The sequence below is a fragment of the Pongo pygmaeus genome, chromosome 23 (assembly GCF_028885625.2).
Source record: "Pongo pygmaeus isolate AG05252 chromosome 23, NHGRI_mPonPyg2-v2.0_pri, whole genome shotgun sequence".
Taxonomy (NCBI): Eukaryota; Metazoa; Chordata; class Mammalia; order Primates; family Hominidae; genus Pongo; species Pongo pygmaeus.
In genome coordinates this window covers 34,169,266-34,188,826 of record NC_085931.1, presented here as the reverse complement: position 1 = coordinate 34,188,826, position 19,561 = coordinate 34,169,266, and the positions used below count along the sequence as shown (strand labels likewise).

At 48.3% G+C, this 19,561-nt stretch overlaps 2 protein-coding genes across 6 annotated transcripts in view; one reads left to right on the top strand and one right to left on the bottom strand.

Moving 5' to 3' along the window:
* GUCD1 (guanylyl cyclase domain containing 1) overlaps nt 1-3,756 on the bottom strand; it is a 15,346-nt gene extending 11,590 nt beyond the window's left edge. Inside the window, exon 1 of one of the 4 annotated variants that reach the window (XM_054469298.2) lies at nt 3,428-3,756. In XM_054469298.2, the coding sequence (XP_054325273.1) occupies nt 3,428-3,638 (211 nt within the window). In that variant the 5' untranslated portion in view covers nt 3,639-3,756. Of the gene's footprint in view, nt 1-2,761; nt 3,252-3,427 lie in introns of those variants that run through there. The other 3 variants (XM_054469297.2, XM_054469300.2, XM_054469299.2) reach the window with 3 other exon arrangements.
* SNRPD3 (small nuclear ribonucleoprotein D3 polypeptide) lies at nt 3,725-19,561 on the top strand. Of its 2 annotated transcripts, none has more exons than XM_054469302.2 (4): nt 3,725-3,885; nt 5,456-5,599; nt 15,704-15,896; nt 19,287-19,561. In XM_054469302.2, the coding sequence occupies exons 2-4, from the start codon at nt 5,474-5,476 to the stop codon at nt 19,346-19,348; spliced, it is 381 nt and encodes a 126-aa protein (XP_054325277.1). In that variant the 5' UTR covers nt 3,725-3,885; nt 5,456-5,473; the 3' UTR covers nt 19,349-19,561. The 2 variants fall into 2 exon arrangements, with proteins under 2 accessions (XP_054325277.1, XP_054325276.1); XM_054469301.2 differs by having other exon boundaries at nt 3,749-4,039.

Here is a 19,561-nt window from a genome sequence, read left to right as displayed (position 1 = left end):
TCCCAGGTATTTTGTTACAGAAGCACAAATGAACTGAGACAGCAGGAAACTTGCTGATCTTGTTCACTGTTATTCTCAGTTGCTGGTGTTGAATGTTTAGTAGTAACTCAATAAATATTTGCTGGAAGAAATAAACTTTTTTAGACCAGGCACAGTGGCTCACGCCTGTAATCCAAGCACTTTGGGAGGCCAAGGCAGGCGGATCACTTGAGGTCAGAAGTTTGAGACCAGCCTGGCCAACATGGTGAAACCCTGTCTCTACTAAAAATACAAACATTAGCCGGGCAGGAGCCAGAGCCTCTTATCCCAGCTACTCGGGAGGCTGAGGCAGGAGAATCGCTTGAACCTGGGAGGCAGAGGTTGCAGTGAGCCAAGATTACACCACTGCACTCCAGCCTGGGCGACAGGCTCAAAAAAAAAAAAAAAAAAGAAAAGAAAAAAAAAGAACTTTTTGTTTTCTTCTGAAACAGGGTCTCACTGTGTCGCCCAGGCTGGAGTGCAGTGGTGTAACCAGAGCTCACTGCAGCCCTGAACTCCCAGGCTCAAGGGATCCTCTGACCTTAGCCTCCCAAGTAGCTGGAACTATGGGCACATGCTACCACACCCAGATAATTAAAAAAATTTTTTTTTTGTAGAGATGGGGTCCCATTATGCTGCCCAGGTTGGTCTCAAACTCCTGGGCTCAAGCAATCCTCCTGCCTTGGCCTCCCAAAGTGCTGGGATTACAGGGGTGAGCTACTGTGCCAGGCCAGAAGAAATGAACTTACTAAGCCCTCACTGTTTGCTAGGCTCTGGGGACACAAAGGTAACTAAAGACCCACCCAAGCCCTGACCCCTAGGGACTCATAAAGAGCTGAGCAGTGGGAGAGCTCTATGCAGGATGTTGTGCTGTCACGGTGAATGCCTGCCTGTTCAAGAACCCCTCACAGCAGCCACACACTGCCTTTTTGTTTTTCTCTACTCATACTGTTTCCTCCCCAGCTTTTGCTCTTGCACATCCCTTAGTCTAGGAGTGTCCAATCTTTTGGCTTCCCTGGGCCACACTGGAAGAATTGTCTTGGGCCACACATAAACTACGCTATCACTAATGATAGCTGATGAGCCTTAGTCTGAAATGTTAATGTTGTCTCCATGCTCTAATCCCTCTTACTCTCAGGGCCCCTCAATATGGAGTCCTTAAAGAGGCATCTGCTTTGCCCTATTGCACAGAATAAGAATTCTTCAGTGGCAGATGGGGATGAGGTTGCATTTGCCTCCTTCCAACCCTCAGCCCAGAGTAGGCACTTAGATATGCTTGGGGAATGGAAGGCGTTTTCCAAAAAGACCTCATACCTTGAGATGCCCAGGCCTACTTGTCACTTCACTGCTCTGCACCCCTCCTCCCCCAGGCTTCCAGACTACAGCCCTCTGTGTGAGGCTCCCTCCTTACTCTGTGGCTTGGGCTGTGACACTGACTAGCTGGGCTATCTTCTGCCAGGCTATGACTGTCCATGCCTTTCCGTGTCCAGCTGTAAAATGTGGCACAAGACAGCAGCTCTCTCTCAGAGACTCAGCTGCCCCTCCTCCTCTTGCCCTGCGCTCTAGAACTCCTTGATTCTGAGGCCTGGCAGGCCCCACAGGGCCATCTCCAGTCTCGGCAAGGGCGGATCGGACCTAGAGATGCTCATGTTGGGGGTGATAAGGTTAGGCGAGGCCTTGGCATCTGTCCCCATAACAGCTTTAGCTTTCTGAACACAAAGCCACAGCCAGATGTTGCTGCCTGGAGCCAAAGGGCTGCCTGGAAGGCCCTGGCCTGACCTCAGTTAGTGGTTGTCACTAAGGAAGGCAAGCAGTGCACTAGCCTTTAATACTTAACCCATCTCAGACTCAGTCTGCTCAGCTGCAAAAGTGCAAATCACAGTGGGCACCTACTTCACTGGTTCGTTATGAGGATTAATGAGGCACTGCATGTAAACAACTGCGCGCAGCGCGCGCCTGCCTTATGAACACTCCCTGTGAATGTAAGCCATTCCTCCTCTGAGGCTCAGGAATGGCAAGTATCTTGTCTCAGACCACAGGGCTAGACAACTGGAGGAGGAGGGATGTAAATCCCCCACCAACTCCACACAGCAAACACAAAACGGAACACTCCCTGGGAGTGACACCTGAAGGTCAGGGTCCCACAGGCTGTTGACCTCTTCCACAGTTGGCACTTCACTTCAGAGTTTACTAGCTAGCACTCCGTTTGTCATTAACCCCGCGCCTTCAGCAGGACAGGAATCACGTCTTCCCCCTCCCCTACGTCTTGGGCAAGCAAACTAACGGCGAAGACATTGAATACCAGTCCGGGTCTCCACCCCAAAGGGGCTCAGGCTACCGCGTGGCAGAGAGAACCAGAGGGTGAAGAACAAGAGCAAAACAAAACGCCGAGTCTGGGAGGCCAGGGCACTGGCCCTTCCATTGCTCGGTGCTCTCGGCCAGTTTCCTGCCCTTCCCAGCCTCAGTCCTCCATGGTTTCCCAAGGCACGGGAGCTCCCAAGGCGGCTCCAGCAGGACTTTTGGCTTCTGGGGAAGGTGGCGCCCCTGCTACCCGGACCCTCCCACCATGCTGACAAGGGTCGCAATCCTGCAAGCGTCAGGAAACCCCCACTGACTGGAACCAGGCGGATGTGGGGGCGAGGCGGGAGTCGGCCCAAGGTCGCGCGACTGGAACCTGCCCCGCGCTAGGGCGGGGTCCCCTTCGTTCCTAGGGTGAAGACTGGGCCCACAGAGAGGCACTGACCGGGCTCGAGCGGCGGCCCCGCTGCCTCCGCCTCCGTCCTCATGACCCGGGCGGCGCGGGGCGCCCATGGCCCCGGCCCAGAGCGGGCTACAGCTTCCGCTTCGGCTGGGGCGGGAGGGCGGTCGGTGCGTGTCGAGTTCCTTCTCCGCCAGCGCCGCCGCTGCAGAGAGGAGAACGGGAGGCGGCGGCTGGGCCGCCCCAAGCTCCGCCCCAGCCCTTCCAGGTCTCGAATCTGGAGGCCCCGCCCCTTCCCTAAGCCCCGCCCCAAACTTTGATCCTAGAGGTCCCCAGCCTCCTGATTTAAGTCCGCTCCGGCCATTCGCCGCCTCAGCGTCGAGTGGCCCCGCCCTCTCGCCCAATCCTCGCGCAGACGCGCAGCCCACCAGGACGCGGGCCCCGGAATCCCCGCCCCTTTCCTTGAGCCCCGCCCCAAAGCCCGCGCATTTCCTGAGCAGAGGCTTGTCCCTTCAGCAAGCCCTGCCTCTGCCGAGTCCCACTCCTTTGCCAGTCTTAGGTGTAAGCCCTGGTCCCGCCCAGTGCATCCCCGAGGCTCCAAGCAACTCTCCTCCAACTGTCTTTAGGGATGACCCTCAGCCGGCAGCCGTTCTACTCTATACCTAACTTTATCCGTACCAGATACCTAGCCTCACTCAGGGCCCCCCTTACCTGGCGGTGCCGGGATCAACAAATTAAATTGTGAGGGGAAGTCCTGGCCCTTGGCCCAACCTCCTGCTGTCCCCGGTCTGAGGGCCCAAGCCTCGGGTCTCCGCCTTGCCGTCCAGCCTGTCCTTGGTGTGGGGTGCTTGGAAGTGTGAGCACCCTCTCTGGCTCTTTGCCGGCCCCAAGGGTCGTTGCGGCGGCCCCCGGGCCCAGTCATCAGCCCTCTTTTCGGGTGCCGGAACTATCGTACTGGTGCCCTAGTTTCCCAGCCGGCAGGCGGAATGAGGAGGAAGCGGAGGCGAGACCGCGCTCAACACTGGGGAAAGGAAGGAGGCGGGACCTGCGCGCAGCATTTTGGGAACGAGTGGAATTCTGGGAGCTAGGCCCGCCATTCGCTTGACTCACGCCTTCGCCGTAGCATCTTTCGCAGCGCATCGAAGAGAAGGAGAAGTAGGCCAGAGCCGGTGAGGCTGGGGACGGGCGAAGGGAGGTCGAAGCGCCTGTGAGGGGCCAGGGGCTGGAGAAAGACTCGCTGCATGGAACTGTGCGGGGCTCGGGGAGGGAAGAAAGCGGGAAGCTTGGGCCACCCAAACAGCGTCGCCTCACTAGCTCCTGGAAGTAAGTTCATTAGCTTTCCTCTCAACGTGCATGCTTCTCACATTCTGTATCTCTCCAGGTGAGTGTTTTTCAAAGCTTCCAGGCAGTAATCTCGAAGTCATTTCTGATTGACTATCTCCTTCCCCCAAATCCTATGAGGTTTTTTTTTTTTTTTTTTTTAAATAGAGACGGGGTTTCACCATGTTGCCCTGGCTGGTCTCGAACTCCTGGGCTCAAGGGTTCCACCGGCCTCGGCCTTCCAAAGTGCTTAGATTACAGGCGTGAGCCACTGCGCCCAGCCCGTCATTTTTTAAAAAGTTCTTTGCATCTCTGCCCCAGTCCCCTTTCAGGCCGTGGTCCCCTCATGCTTTCCACACTGTTGCAGCAGTTTTAACTGTTGCAGAAGTTTTAACAAGTTTCTCTGCTTCTAAACCTTACGTTCTATCCATTTTGTAAATAAATGCTGCTATCTTTTCATTGCGTCATTCTTTACGTATAATTCTGCAGTGGTTCTCCACTACCTTCAGTATAAAATCTAGACTTCTAAGGCTGAAAGCCAGGGACCCTCACCAAAGGAGCCTGTCCTTTCAACCTCATGTACTCCTGTCTTAGGTGCACTTACGTTCCAACTTTGAGTCGTTGCTCATCTCAATAAAAAGTTCACTGCTTGATGCTTTTGATTAGGTCAAGTCAGGTGCTTTCCCTGATTTTCCTCCATGACAAGCATTTCATGCATATAGCACGTTGTCACTTTGGTATTTTCTCAATATCCTTGATAGTAAAATAAGTGAAGGGTTAAAGGGCTGAATTAAAAGTACAGCCTGCTCTCCTAGATGTGCATGGTCCTTTGGTCTGTATCTGCACCTTCCATAGAGTAGCCACTAGCTACATGTGGCCGTTGAGGACTTGGAATATGGCCACTGGGATTGAGGGACTGGGTTTTTTTATTTTAATTCTATTGTGTTTTAGTTAAGTTTAATTTAAATAGCTACGTGTGGACATGAGCTACTGTATTGGACAGCTCAGGCCTGTGTTATTCTCAAAATGTAATCATCTACAATTAAGGGTTAACAAATAACAGTGCAACAAATTAACATTCCAATCCCCCTCCCCTGACACACACAGTATTGGCTAATGGTCCTTTAGCTGAAGATTAAGGGACATAGGGTAGCGGGGACACATGGTCCATGGGAGATGCTCTCTTTTCATTCCTAGTTTTACTTCTGTCCACCCCCACCATTCCTCCTCACCCCACATCTTGCACATATTTGCCAGATAGTTTCCTCCAAGCCAGTTTTTTTTTTCCTTGGTAGAAAATACAGCTTTGGCGTTTTTGCTAAGTTTTATGGAGTGCCAGGCCTTGGAGGAAGCATGATGTGTGCCGCATGCCTTCTCAGACTCTGAAATATTAACTGACTGTTGTCTCTCTTACTGTAGAACTCTCTTCCTGCCAAGATGTCTATTGGTGTGCCGATTAAAGTACTGCATGAGGCCGAGGGCCACATTGTGACATGTGAGACGAACACCGGTGAGGTATATCGGGGGAAGCTCATTGAAGCAGAGGACAACATGAACTGCCAGGTATTCTGCTTTGCATGTGAGGCTGTGTGGGAGGAATGGCCCTGTGTCTTGAAGGACAGAAAAGTGTGGGTTGAGGGTCTCTGGAAATTGTTCTCATTCATCAGTGATTTCCTAAGTGCCTAATGCATACCAGTCAGGTGCTGTTATAGGCTCTTTGGATGTGGGCATGAACGAGACACTTAGTCTTGAGACAGAAAAGCCATTTGGAGGTTTGGAATATTTTACTTTGTCATTTTTGTTTTTTCCATCCCCAAATTTGGGGGTCTGTTTGGGAGAAGTGCTACTTCCTTCAGCAGAATCCTTCAGATTCAGGGCCATTATCCATTTGCCTCCACTTGCTTTGCGATTAGCAGAATCTTCTTACATACTGTGTTTGTTTCCCTTTTCTCTTGGAGGAGGAGTCTCATTTGATTATTGCAACTACCTTGTGAGGTAAGCAGGTTTGGTGATAGTCTTGTCATCCATAAAATAGGGAGAATGAGATTAAAGGGCTCATCACTCTGATGATAAATAATGGAGTAGTTTCCTGATATGGTGTCCTTCTCATGGCACAACTTTGCCTTTTGCATAGTCATCTGAATTTTTATAACATTGTTTTTCGTTGTATCTTCACACTTACTTTGTTCTTTAAACCACTGGTTAAGAACTTGGACTTGGGAGTCAGAGAGAGATGTGGGTTTGTATCCTAATTATATGACCTTAGATGTATTAACCACTCAGTTTTCTCATCTGTAAAATGGGCTGGTATTATTTTGGGTTCTTTGATGTAGATGCCAAGACAGAATTTTGCAAGGTATTTATTGGGGGAAATGACAATAAGGGATAAAAGAGCAAGGAAACAGTAGTAGGCAGGGAAATTTTCAGTTTGTGATGCTGGTCTGACTGGTGAAATGAGAGGGGAAAGGAAGGAGGATTGAGCAGGAGGAGCCTTAGACTACAGCGTAGTTTTGAGGAAATCTCAGCAAGGCAGCGATTGCTTGTTAGAAGAGTCTAGCATGGGGCAGAAATGGGCGGACTAGCATCCCCGCTGTGTTCAGGCCATTGGCTGGCAACATGGGGAGAGAGTAGCCTCAAGTTGAATGCCATGGTGGACTGCAAAGATGGAGATTGTCGGCTGCCTGCACTCCTCATATCCTGTTCTCTTTTGAAGGGAGATCTGAGCAGCACACCCTTAAGACTGCCACAGGGGTAATATCCACACCCCCAGGACTTTTACAAAGATCAGATGAGCTATATGTGTGCAATAGCTGCTCAGTGCCTCACATACTGTAAGTGTTCAACGTATGATACCTATTGCTTTTTTCCAGATGAGAAGGTCAGAGAGGTAAAGCACCTTACACTGCGGTCAGGCATCCTGACCATCCATTGGTTTGCAGCGTTCATTTATTTGTGATTTTTCTGTAGCTTTGAGCGTCTGCGTCTTCCTGCGAGGTTGACAAGCTTTGTCAGTTCCCTGAATGCAGAGAAGTAGACCTCTGGTGACTCGGGTTTATTGCATTACTGTCAATAGATCAGTTTATCTATTGAGGGTAGATAAGTTTATCATCTCTCTTTCATATATCCAGTCCTCTGGCTTAAGGCATGCTCATCCACTTTAAGGTACTTCAATTTGGTGAGAAGAATGCAAGACTTGGGTTAGTGAATCTTAATGGGTTTGTTCAACTAGCTGTATGTATTTGGACAACTTGCTGGGTTTCCAGGGCCTTTGTCATCCCATCCGTAATGCGAAGGTGTGTAACCAGATAACCTTGGTAGCCATTCAGAGATGCAGTCAACATGACACAAAGTGTACAGACCTTGGTGTCCGACAGACCTGGAATCAGCTTGTAACCTGCCACCTAGGGTGAGTTGGGGTGAGCTTAGCTTTGGACCTCCTTCATCCTCTGGTCCCTCCTCTAAATCAGGGACAAAAATAGCACCTTGGCCTCAGAAGGAACCATAGTGCAGAGGAAATGAGTAGATGGATGTCACATGCCTGACCAATGGTGGGGGGCAGCCACCTGCCTCCCTGCTTGTATTTGTATGCTAGTGCTACCATAACAAAGTTTCACAGACTGGGCAGCTTAGACAACACAAATTTATTTTCTCATAGTTCTGAAGGTTGGAAGTCTGAGATCAAGGTGTTGGCAAGGCTGGTTTCTTCTGAGGGATGTGAAGGAAGGATCTGTTTCAGGCCTCTGTCCTCGCTTATAGATGGCTCTCTTCCTGTGTCTTCACTTGGTCTTCCGTCTGTAGTGTTTCTGTCCAGATCTCTTCTTATAAGGATGCCATGCATGTAGGATTAGGGTCCACTCTAATGACTTCATCTTCACATAATTAGGTTTATAAAGGTGTTTTTTTTTTTTTTTTTTTTTTTTCTGAGATGGAGCCTTGCTCTGTCACCCAGGCTGGAGTCTTGCTCTGTCACCCAGGCTGGAGTGCAGTGGCGCGATCTTGGCTCACTGCAACCTCTGCCTTCCAGGTTCAAGCCTCCTGAGTGGCTGGGACTACAGGCACCTGCCACCATGCCCAGCTAATTTTTGTATTTTTATATTTTTAGTAGAGACAGGTTTCACCATATTGGCCAGGCTGGTCTCGAACTCCTGACCTTGTGATCTGCTCGCCTCGGCCTCTCAAAGTGCTGGGATTACAGATGTGAGCCACCATGCCCAGCTTGCTTGCTTTTTTTTTTTTTTTTTTTTTTTTTTTTGAGTCTCACTCTGTCGCCCGGGCTGGAGTGCAGTGGCATGATCTTAGTAGAGATAGGGTTTCCCCATGTTGCCGAGGCTGGTCTCGAACTCCTGAGTTTGCCTCAGCCTCCCAAGTGCTGGGATTACGGGTGTGAGCCACTGTGCCTGGGCCCCCCTTTTTTTTTTTTTTTTTTTTTGGAGACAGAATCTTGCTCTGTCGTCCAGGCTGGAGTACAGTGGCACGATCTCAGCTCACTGCAACTTCTGTCTTCCTGGGTTTAAGCAACTCTCTTGCCTCAGCCTCCTGAGTAGCTGGGATTACAGGCATGGGCCGCCATACCCCACTAATTTTAATATTTTTTGTATTTTTAATAGAGATGGAGGCTCATCATGTTGCCCAGGCTGGTCTCTAACTCCTGAGCTCAGGCAATCTGCCCACCTTGGCCTCCCAAAGTGCTAGGATTACAGGCGTGAGCCACTGCACCCAGCCTTTTTTTTTTCTTTTCCTTTTTTTTTTTTTTTTTTTTTTTTTTTGAGATTAAGCCTTGCTCTGTTGACCAGGCTGGGGTGCAGTGGTTTGATCATAGCTCATGGCAGCCTTGGACTTCTGGGCTCAAGAGATCTTTTCACCTCAGTCTTCTAAGTATCCAGGACTACCAGTGTGCCCCACCATACCTGGCTAATTTTTAAATTTTTTTGTAGAGATGGAGTCTTGATATGTTTTTCAGGCCAGTTTCAAACTCTTGGCCACAAGTGATCCTGCTACCTCGGTCTCTCAAACTCCTGGAATTACAGGCATGAGCCACCACATCTGGCCTGTAAAGATTTTTTGTCTCTAAATATGATCACATTCTGAAAATATGATCACATTCTGAGGTGCTGGGTATTAGGACTTCAACAATGAATTTTTTTGAGGGATACAATTTAGCCTGTAACAGGATGTAGAGGCCTCACTTGGTCTACCAAAACCTAGGCACATTGAATAAGAGCCAGCAGACTGTGGCGTAGCTAAAGCTGGTGGTGGGTGAACTCTGAGCACAGTTTAGTTTGTTCGGCACATCTCAGGCTGTGAGGCTTGCCTGTCCTTCCCAGATCCAATCATTCTGCCTTTTGGGAATGAGAACATTCTCTTAGCACTTTTCCTTGCTTGTTCAATAACATTTCCTGTTATAAAAGTGGGGTGGGACAAAATGTGGTGGCTACTTCTATAATCCCAACACTTTGAGAGGCTGAGGCAGGAGGATCACTTGAGCCCAGGAGTTCAAGACCAACCTGGGCAACATGACAAGACTTTGTCTCTAAAAAAAATAAAATAAAATAAACGGATGTGGTGGCACATGCCTGTAGTCCCAGCCATTCAGGTGGAGGCTGAGGTGGGAGGATTACTTGAGCCCAGGAAGTCAAGGCTGCAGTGAGCTGTGGAGTGCCACTGCACTCCAGCCTGGGTGATGGAGTGAGACCTAGTCTCACACATACACAAAAGCACACCACAATGATTTGGAAAAGATAAATAGAGGATCTCACTCTGTTGCCCAGGCTAGTCTTGCACTCCTGGACTTAAGCGATCCTCCCACCTTGGCCTCCCAAAGTATTGGAATTACAGGCCTGAGCCACACCTGCCCTGTTTTGGGGTTTTAGTATTTACTTTTTATTCTATCCTCTTTCAGAAATAGTTAGACCCTGTCTCTTCCAAAAAGCAAAAATGGTTTAAAAATTATCTGGATATGGGGCCGGGCACTGTGGCTCACGCCTGTAATCCCAGCACTTTGGGAGGCCGAGGTGGGCAGATCACGAGGTCAGGAGATTGAGACCAACCTGGCTAACACAGTGAAACCCCGTCTCTACTAAAAAAATACAAAAAAATTAGCTGGGCGTGGTGGCGGGTGCCTGTAGTCCCAGCTACTCGGGAGGCTGAGGCAGGAGAATGGCGTGAACCCAGGAGGCAGAGCTTGCAGTGAGCCGAGATCGCGCCACTGCACTCCAGCCTGGACGACAGAGCGAGACTCCATTTCCAAAAATAAAAAATAAAATAAAAAATATATTATCTGGATGTGATGGCTTATGCCTGTAGTCCCAGCTACTCCATAGGCTAAGGCAAAAAGGATCACTTGAGCCCACCCAGCAGTTCAGGCTGCATTAAGCTCTGGTCGCACCACTGCACTCCAGCCTGGATGACAGAGCAAAACCCTATCTCTAAAATTAAAAAAATCCTATGGCAGGATAAAAGTAGATACATAGATCATGGTGCAGGTAAGCTGGGGTAGAATGTAAAATGAAGCCAAGCAGTCAGTATCCAGAAATGTAAACCTGAATCTCTGTACATTGAATAAAGATATATTCCAGTGTAAGGTTAAGCAGGGAAGATCATCAGTTCCAAAATGCATAGTGTTCTTAAGTTAAAATAGCAATTGTGTGGATTTCCGTGGCACTCAGATACAGGAGATACTATTAGATGATATCCTTGACAACATCCCCATACAAAATACCCTGTCTTTTATGGTCCCTCAAGTAGTTTTAAAGTATCCTGTTATCTTAGCACTGTTTTTGACATTTGAAAATGCAAAATATGGCCAGGCACATTGGCTCATGCCTGTAATCCCAGCACTTTGGGAGGCTGGGCCAGGAGGATCACTTGAGCCCAAGAGTTCGGGACCAGCCTGGGCAACATAGTGAGACCCTGTCTCATGTATACATATATATATATATATATTTTTTTTTTTTTTTTTTTAAAGGAAGAAGAGGAAATATGTATATGTGAAACTCAGGATGAGGTCCCTGAAATGGTGCTTATCGGGTCAGAGGGTGTGCATCTGAGATTAAGCTGCGAAGGCAGGGAGCTTTTGTTCTCCTTCTCGTTCCCACAGCTGCAAGCCAAGCACTGGTGGCCAGTGCTGCAGGATAGGGCATCAGCTGCAGGATATGGCATGTCTGTCAAAATGCTGTTGGCATAAGTGAGAAAAATAACAAAACTCCAAAATATGTCCCCAGTTTTATAAAAATGGACCCAAATTATAAATGATACAAGCAAATACAGAGAGTAATGGTCAAACCCATTTCACTACATTCAAAGTGACTTAATTCTTAGAAGTTTTGGTGGGAGAATGTGGTGTAGAGCTCTGCACAAGCAGACATTGTGCTTTTGGGGCTTTGACATGACCACCCAATCACTGATGGGACTGTTTGAAATCTGTTTTGTTGGCTGTGGCATATAATAGCCATCTTTGGAAAAATGGTCTCTGTATGGAATATGGTCTTGTCACTGTATAAAAATGAGAACCCAAAAGAAGCTCTCACATGATTGGGTCAGAAAATTGCCCATAACTATTGCTAGGAAAGTTTTTGAAATCTCTGAATTCAATGTAATTGAATTTCTTTAGACACCTAGCCCTCTAGGTTGAAGGAAAACCAGTTTTTTAAACTTATCATATACTTTTTTTTCCTGTACTGTTTGTGAGTGGATTGCATTCATCATGCTCCTCTACCCCATAATACTTTTGTATTTCCTAAGAACAAAGATAGGTAGATGGCCTCAGTTAGTATTCCTATTATAGCAGTGGCAACCAAGTGCCTCTGCCTTTGTGTGTGTGTGCAATTGTCCTAAAGAAGGTCCTAAAGAATGCATTTCTGGTGTATTGACAGGCCTGAGACACCCCAACACACCTTCACAGTCCTGGAGCTAGCTTTCTCCATCTTGGCCCCAGGTATCTAAGAAAGTCCCACCACTTCGTGCTACAAAGGTTCTCTCTCTCCCACTCAGGATGTCGTTTCAGTTGGGTACCTGGCTTATACCATATGTGTTTCATTGTGGCTGTTGAGGAAAGTTGATTAAACTGGGTGTTCCTGCCTGGAGTTGATTAAGATCTGGTTCACTCAAAAGTTGCTGCCTTGGGCTTGTGATACAAACACAGGTCAGGCTTATTAGCAAGCTCTAGCAGGCGTGTGTGCAGTGAGACTGTGGGGTTTTGTCCACAGCAAGCTGTTCTCAGCCAGTGCTGCAGGGAAAGCGAGAGCAGTAGTGAGCCTGGTTGTTAGGGTTAAAATAGGAGTCAGATGACACTGGACTCTCCTGCTTCAGCCAGGACATAGTTCATTTATGGAAATGCCTAGATTAAGTCTTGTTGGACTTATGCAACAGCTTCTGTCAGGAAAGGAGTGAGATGTGCCCCTATGTGCTGGAGAGAGTGTGGCTTAGCAGTGGCACAGCTCCCAAAACACATTTTAGCTGTCAATCAGATTTAGCAGGTACTGAGTCTCTATTATGTATTAGGCAATAGAGACAGCATTTAGACATACTTTGCCTTGTTCACTTTTTTTTTTTTTTTTTTTTTGGACAGGGTCTTACTCTGTTGTCCAGGCTGGAATGTAGTGTCGTAATCACAGCTTACTGCAGCCTTGAACTCCTGGGCTCCAGCCATCCTCCCACCTCAGCCTCCCAAGTAGCTGGGACCACAGGCATGCACCACCACACCTGGCTAATTGTTAAAAATTTTTGTAGAGATAGGATCTTGTTACATTTCCCAGGCTGGTCTCAAACTCTTGACCTCAAGCAGTCCTCCCACCGTGGCCTCCCAAAGTGCTGGGATTACAGACATAAACCACTGTGCCTGGCCTGATTTGCTTTTTAACAGTTTCAGGAAATGTGATCAGATGCAGTGGTTAAGAGTGTGAGTTAGACAGAACTGGGTTCAAACTCCAGCCAGGCCATGTAAGCGTGGTGTGACCTCAAGCAGGAGAATAGAGGGAAAGGGCATGGGTTTCTAGGGACAGATCTGCATCTGAATGGCTATGTCACTTCATCTCTTTACCTTATAGGATTTTGTGGGGTAACAGCTGCCGTGGGGAAATCACCTGGGCCAGCACTTGATGTCTAATAAGTGCTCAGTAACTGTTGGCTTTGTTTTCTTGTGTTTTCAAAACTCAACTTTGTAGTTGAGGGAACGGAGGCTCAGAGAAGCCTGGAGATATACCTGAGGTTACACTTCTGACAAATGGCAGAGCTGGATCTCACCTATAGGTCTTTAGGCCTATTTTGTGTCTTCTACAGAGTCATGAGTGTGGCACAGTCCCCAAAACACATTTTTTGTTTGTTTGGTTTGTTTTTTGTTTTTTGAGACGGTGTCTTGCTGTGTTGCCCAGGCTGGAATACAGTGGCGTGATTTCGGCTCACTGCAACCTCTACCTCCCAGGTTCAAGTGATTCTCCTGCCTCAGCCTCCCGAGTAGGTGGGGCTACAGGTGGGGCTCAGCCTCCCGAGTAGGTGGGGCTACTGCCACCACACCCGGCTAATTTTTGTATTTTTAGTAGAGCCAGGGTTTCACCGTGTTTGCCAGACTGGTCTCAGGTGATCCACCCACCTCGGCCTCCCAAAGTGCTGGGATTACAGGCATGAGCCACCGCGCCTGGCCCCAAAACATTTTAATTGTCAGTCAGATTCAGGTGAGCCTGAGTTGTATCCAGTTTCTGTCTTGGGTAGTCTGACCATAAACCTGGCGTTCATTTGTGGCACTAGAGGTTATGGTATTCTTCAGGGGAAGAAAAGGATTGGTAAGGACTTGGGAACTGGATGAAAATTTAACAGGCTGGGAGTGAGGAGCCTGGAGCAGTAGGTTTATGGGAAACTGGAGCCCTGTTGCCCCTGAAGGTAGAACAGGGATAGTGGGTGGAAGCTCTAGAAACCATTCCTCTAGAAACTGCTCATATACAACAGGGGCAACCCCAGAGCATAGTTTTGTTTGTTTTCTTTTTGAGAGGATCTTGCTCTGTGGCCCAGGCTGGGGTGCAGTGGCTCCATCACAGCTCCCTGCAGCCTCGACCTCCCAGAACCAAGTGATCCCTTCACCTCAGCTTCCCGAGTAGCTGGACTACAGGCACATGCCACCACACCCAGCTAATTTTTGTAGAGACGAGGTCTCACTGTGTTGCCCAGGCTGGTCTCAAACTCCTGGGCTCAAGTGATCCTCCCACCTTGACCTCCCACAGTGTTGATATTACAGACATGAGCCACCACACCCAGCCCATAGTTGCTCTTTTCTTGCTGAGTGTTCAAGCAGAGGCTGGGTGGCCAGTTAGCACTTGAGGAAAAGAATGAATGAGTATAAGATGGCAACTAGCCAGACAGAAATCTGCAGAGACAGCACATCTTTCTACAATAAGGGCTGACCCATTCTAAATAAATTATAGTTCTCTCTCTTCAGAAGGTTCATACAATAAGCTGCTTTTTCTGTAAATGTGGTGCTTGTTGAGGTTGATGCTGGCAGATTGGTATCACCCTCCCATGCCAAGCTGGTCTCACCTTCAGGCTCCCCATTTGTCCATCCTGCAGTCTATCCTTGTTGACACATTTATCTTTCCTAAGTGCTGCTTTAACCCTATTGATCTTTCCTCTATCGACAAACTTGAGTGACTCCTTTATCTGAAGTAACAACCGTGTCCAGGGTCATTATTCGACTGCTCTGGTCCTCACATCCTATAGGCTCCTGCCCAAGTGCCTGCTCTTTTCCTTGTGCAAGCTCTTGCCTCATAACCCTCCAGTAATTTCAGGCCCTTTTTACAGGCCCTGTGGTACCACCTCCATTTCTCAGTCTCTAGTCACCCAAGCTAGAGGGTTCTGTCTCACCTTCTAGAGTATGCACTCTGGAGGGTCAGAACCACATCTGGTATATACTCGTGACCTTCATGGTGCCTTTGAAATCTGAGTGCCAGGCAGTGCAGGGGAAGACAGTTTGGACCAGCAGTTTGAAGCTGTTTTCGTTAGGGTTTAGCACCTTCGAGAGCTCTTCACATCTTTGCTCAGCAGGCAATGCAGCACAGCCAGGGCTCTGAAGCTAGGCCAGCTGGTTCGAATCTGGAGTTCCCTGCATTCCAGCTGTTTGACCTTGGATAACTGCTTTGGTTTTTTTAACATGTAAAGATGGGAGCACTCTGGGCGCCGTGGCTCACACCTGTAATCCCAACACTTTGGGAGGCTGAAGCGGGCAGATCACCTGAGGTCAGGAGTTCGAGACCAGCCTGTCCAACCTGGTGAAACCACGCCTCTATAAAAATACAAAATTAGCTGGGCATGGTGGTGCATGCCTGTAATCCCAGCTACTCAGGAGGCTGAGGCAGGAGAATTGCTTGAACCCGGGAGGCAGAGGTCGCGGTGAGCCAAGATTGCACCATTGCACTTCAGCCTGGGCAACAAGAGCGAAACTCCATCTCAAAAAAAAGGGGGGGAGCACTCATACCCACGCTGAAGGTGTTGTGAGGACTGTTTAGGTAAAGTGCTCAGTGCAGTCCCTGGTGTACACAGTTAGTACTGACGATTGCTGTGTGATTCACCAGCTTTGTCACAATGTCAGTCTGCTTTTCTGGACTTCCCCCTTCCACCAGTCAAGGCCCTCCCCACCGCTGGTACTGTTGACCATTAACTGATTAGCTGGTGATTTCCTTCCAGATGTCCAACATCACAGTCACATACAGAGATGGCCGAGTGGCACAGCTGGAGCAGGTATACATCCGTGGCAGCAAAATCCGCTTTCTGATTTTGCCTGACATGCTGAAGAACGCACCCATGTTAAAGAGCATGAAAAATAAAAACCAAGGCTCAGGGGCTGGCCGAGGAAAAGCTGCTATTCTCAAGGCCCAAGGTAGGTGCTTTTCATGCACAGGTTTTAAAATATAGGTTTGTCTTGTGTCTTGTAGAAAGGGGCCCTATTACTGCCTGGGGACGGAGAGGGTTTGACCTCTGCTCTCTCCACACCCACCACCCACTGCCACCCCTTCCCCTTGCAGCGTGGAGAGATCCTGTGAGGCCATTATTTTATTTTTTTGAGACAGAGTCTCGCTTTGTCACCGAGGCTGGAGTGCGATGGTGTGATCTCAGCTCACTGCAATTTCTGCCTCCCAGGTTCAAGCAATTCTTCTGCTTCAGCCTTTCAAGTAGCTGAGATTACAGTGCGCACTGCCCTGCCTAGCTAATTTTTTTATTTTTATTTTATTTATTTATTTTTGTATTTTTAGTAGAGATGGGATTTCACCATGTTGGTCAGGCTGGTCTTGAAGTCCTGACCTCACATGATCCACCTGCCTCGGCCTCCTGAAATGCTGGGATTACCAGTGTGAGCCACCACACCTGGAGAGGCCCATCTTTTCTAGAAGTTCTGTGCGAGAGGTGTGGGATCGCTTGCCCTTGTCTAGTTTGCCGAGCAGACACAGCCCGGAGCAGATGAGCTGACTCGAGTGTGAGGGCAGCATTTCCTAGCGAGACTGGGTCTTATGGATGGACACCAGCATGTACTTAGGGAGATCTGATAGTAGAGCTCTGTTTTCAGAAATAAAGCCACCTTTTAGTACATTCCAAAAGTGGGACTGTCCTTTTCGCAGTCCCCTAGTCTGGCCTTGCTTCTTGGTTAGCCTAATTTGGTTTTATATTTAGGTTCATGAAAGTTCTGTCATGTTGATTAGACAACAAAGTAATTGTGGCCCTTGGAAACTGTCTTAGTGTTGGTAAAAAAAAAGGTTTGCAGCCAGGGAAGGCACTGGATTCTTCATTGGTTTCTTTAGCTGCTATACATGTTTTATATATGTGTGAGGAAAAAAGTCAAACTGTGTTTTTCCTCTGCTCTCACAACACAACAATCAACAAAGAAGACTTCTGTGACCAAGCAAGCAGTCAGTACTGCAGTAGACACCAGCTGGGTGTACTTCAGTTCTGACACTGTCTACCTGGAGATAGCCTGAAAAACCATTGGTTGAGGGCTCAGTCCCACAAGACTGCCCCTGCACCCCCCACTATTATTCATAAGCACAGGCCTCCAGAACATCTGAATGGCTTCAAGCCAGGGTTCTCACGTCTCCCTCCTTGGGTTCGATTAATTTGCTGGAGTAGCTTACACAACCCGGGAATCACATACTTAAGTTTACTGGTTTATAACAGGATATTTTATAGGCTACAAATAAACAGCCACATGAAGAGATGCATAGGGTGAGATCTGGAAGGGTCACAAGCACAAGAGCTGCTAGCCCCATGGAGTTTCCTCCTGGCACATTTGTTCACCTTCCTGTCAGGCTCCACATGGTCAGCTGTCCCGAAGCTCCCCTAACCCTGCCCTCTTGGGCCTTTTATGGAGACTTCATTGGATAGTCATGATTAAAGGATGGACAACCATGTGGAAATGCCATTAGACAAAATGGGTGTGATCTAACACTAATAGACAGGGTGGGGAAACCCCGCAAGGCCTGTCCAGATTCTTTTTGGCCTCTGCAGCATTTGTTCCTCCAGGGTATAGGGCAGGACCTTTCTCTGGAGTGAGGTCTTAGGACCCGCAATCAGATTAGGGTCCTGCCTTGGGCAGGTAAAAGGAGGGCAGGAGAAGTTTCAAGAGAGAGATTCTGTCTCCTGAGTCCTGCTTCTGAGGCCTAAAGTGCCCTAATGTTATAACAAAAGACTATAACAAGGACTATAGGAGTTATGAGCTGGGAACCATGGATGAAAGCTCAAGTTTAAAGATGTAATAGTGTGAGGGGCCGGGTGCAGTGGCTTATGCCTGTAATCCCAGCACTTTGGGAGGCCGAGGTGGGCAGATCACAAGGTCAGGAGTTCGAGACCAGCCTGGCCAACACAGTGAAACCCCGTCTCTACTAAAAATACAAAAATTAGCTGGGCGTGGTGGTAGGTCCCTGTAGTCCCAGCTACTCGGGAGGCTGAGGCAGGAGAATTGCTTGAACCCAGGAGGTGGAGGTTGCAGTGAGGCGAGATTATGCCAGTGCACTCCAGCTGAGGTGACAGAGCTAGACTGCATCTCAAAAAAAAGAATATTTTATTTGTTCTTCAAAGCCTGTCTTCTCCTAGAACCCCTGGGTTACAGAGGAGAACAGCAGCAGTCTTATCATGCTATTTATATGGAGAGTGTTTTCTTTTTGCTACTATGAAATAATTTTTTTTTTTTTTGGAGACTGAGTCTCCATCGCCCAGGCTGCAGTGCGATGGCTTGATCTCAGCTCACTGCGACCTCCTCCAACTCCCAGGTTCAAGTGATTCTCTTGCCTCAGCCTCCCGAGTAACTGGGATTACAGGCGCATGCCACCACGTGCAGCTAATTTTTGTGTGTTCAGTAGAGAAGGGGTTTTGCCATGTTGGCCAGTCTGGTCTCAAACTTATGACCTCAAGTGATCTGCCTGCCTTGGACTCGCAAAGTCATGGGGTTACAGACATGAGCCACTGCACCCATCCTGAAATAATTATTTTCTCAGAAAAAAATACAAAAGATAATATAACCCTTCTCCCAGATCTTACACATGTTAACACTTAACTATATTTGTTTCAGAATTGAAAAAATGAATTCAGTGCATCTGTAATGTTTTTCAGCTCACCCAAGGCCAGCCCCAGGGATTTGTCTTTTCTGTAGCTCTCAGACCATCTTCTTTGCCCTCAGCATGCTACCTCTCAGCCTCTTGTAGAGAGCAGTGTGGGACTGGAAGGCAAGAGTGTGCTGCGCTCCTGCTTTGATGCCAGTCCCCAGCCCCTGCCCCTCCGTCTCCATCCCCCCTGTGAAATGCAATGGCTGTCAGCCGGACGTGTTGGCTTATGCCTGTAATCCTGACACTTTGGGAGGCCGAGGTGGGTGGATCACCTGAGGTCAGGAGTTTAAGACCAGCCTGGCCAACATGGTGAAACCCTGTCTCTACTAAAAATACAGGAAATTAGCCGGGCGTTGTGGTTCACGTCTGTAGTCCCAGCTACTCAAGTAGGAGGCTGAGACATGAGAATCGCCTGATCCCAGGAGGTGGAGATTGCAGTGAGTCGAGATCATGCCACTGCACTCCAGCCTGGGTGACAGAGTGGGACTCCGTCTCAAAAAAAAAAAAAAAAAAAAAAAAAAAAAAAAAAAAGGGCAGGGGGTGGAAATGCAATGGCCAGGGTGGTGTTGGACTAGGTAACCCTTCTAACTGGCGTCCTAGGGCCCTGGCTACTCTGTGCTATGAGCACTCACTGACCACACTGACCTGGCCTCATATTTTCTCTTCGTCCCTTTCAGTGGCCGCAAGAGGAAGAGGACGTGGAATGGGACGTGGAAACATCTTTCAGAAGCGAAGATAATTTTCTAAGTTGAACAGAACTTTGCCCTTTTTCTTTCAGGTTATCTGAGTTCATTGGAGTGGGTGCTTGTGCATATGTACTAGGTATCTTTTGACATCTTTCTCTTTAGATCAGGGGAAATGTTTAAGCTAAATAAATCTGGGGGGTTTTTTGTTCTGTTTTGTTTTGTTTTGTTTTTCCTTTGAGAAAATAAGGACTTTGTGTTCATTTGAA

What these genes read in the sequence shown, in the direction of transcription:
- SNRPD3 (XM_054469302.2), top strand. Translation starts at nt 5,474, where the DNA reads ATGTCTATTGGTGTGCCGATTAAAGTACTGCATGAGGCCGAGGGCCAC. An exon ending in AGGACAACATGAACTGCCAG is followed by an intron (nt 5,600 to 15,703) that starts GTATTCTGCTTT and finishes ATTTCCTTCCAG; the next exon opens with ATGTCCAACATCACAGTCAC. An exon ending in TGCTATTCTCAAGGCCCAAG is followed by an intron (nt 15,897 to 19,286) that starts GTAGGTGCTTTT and finishes CGTCCCTTTCAG; the next exon opens with TGGCCGCAAGAGGAAGAGGA.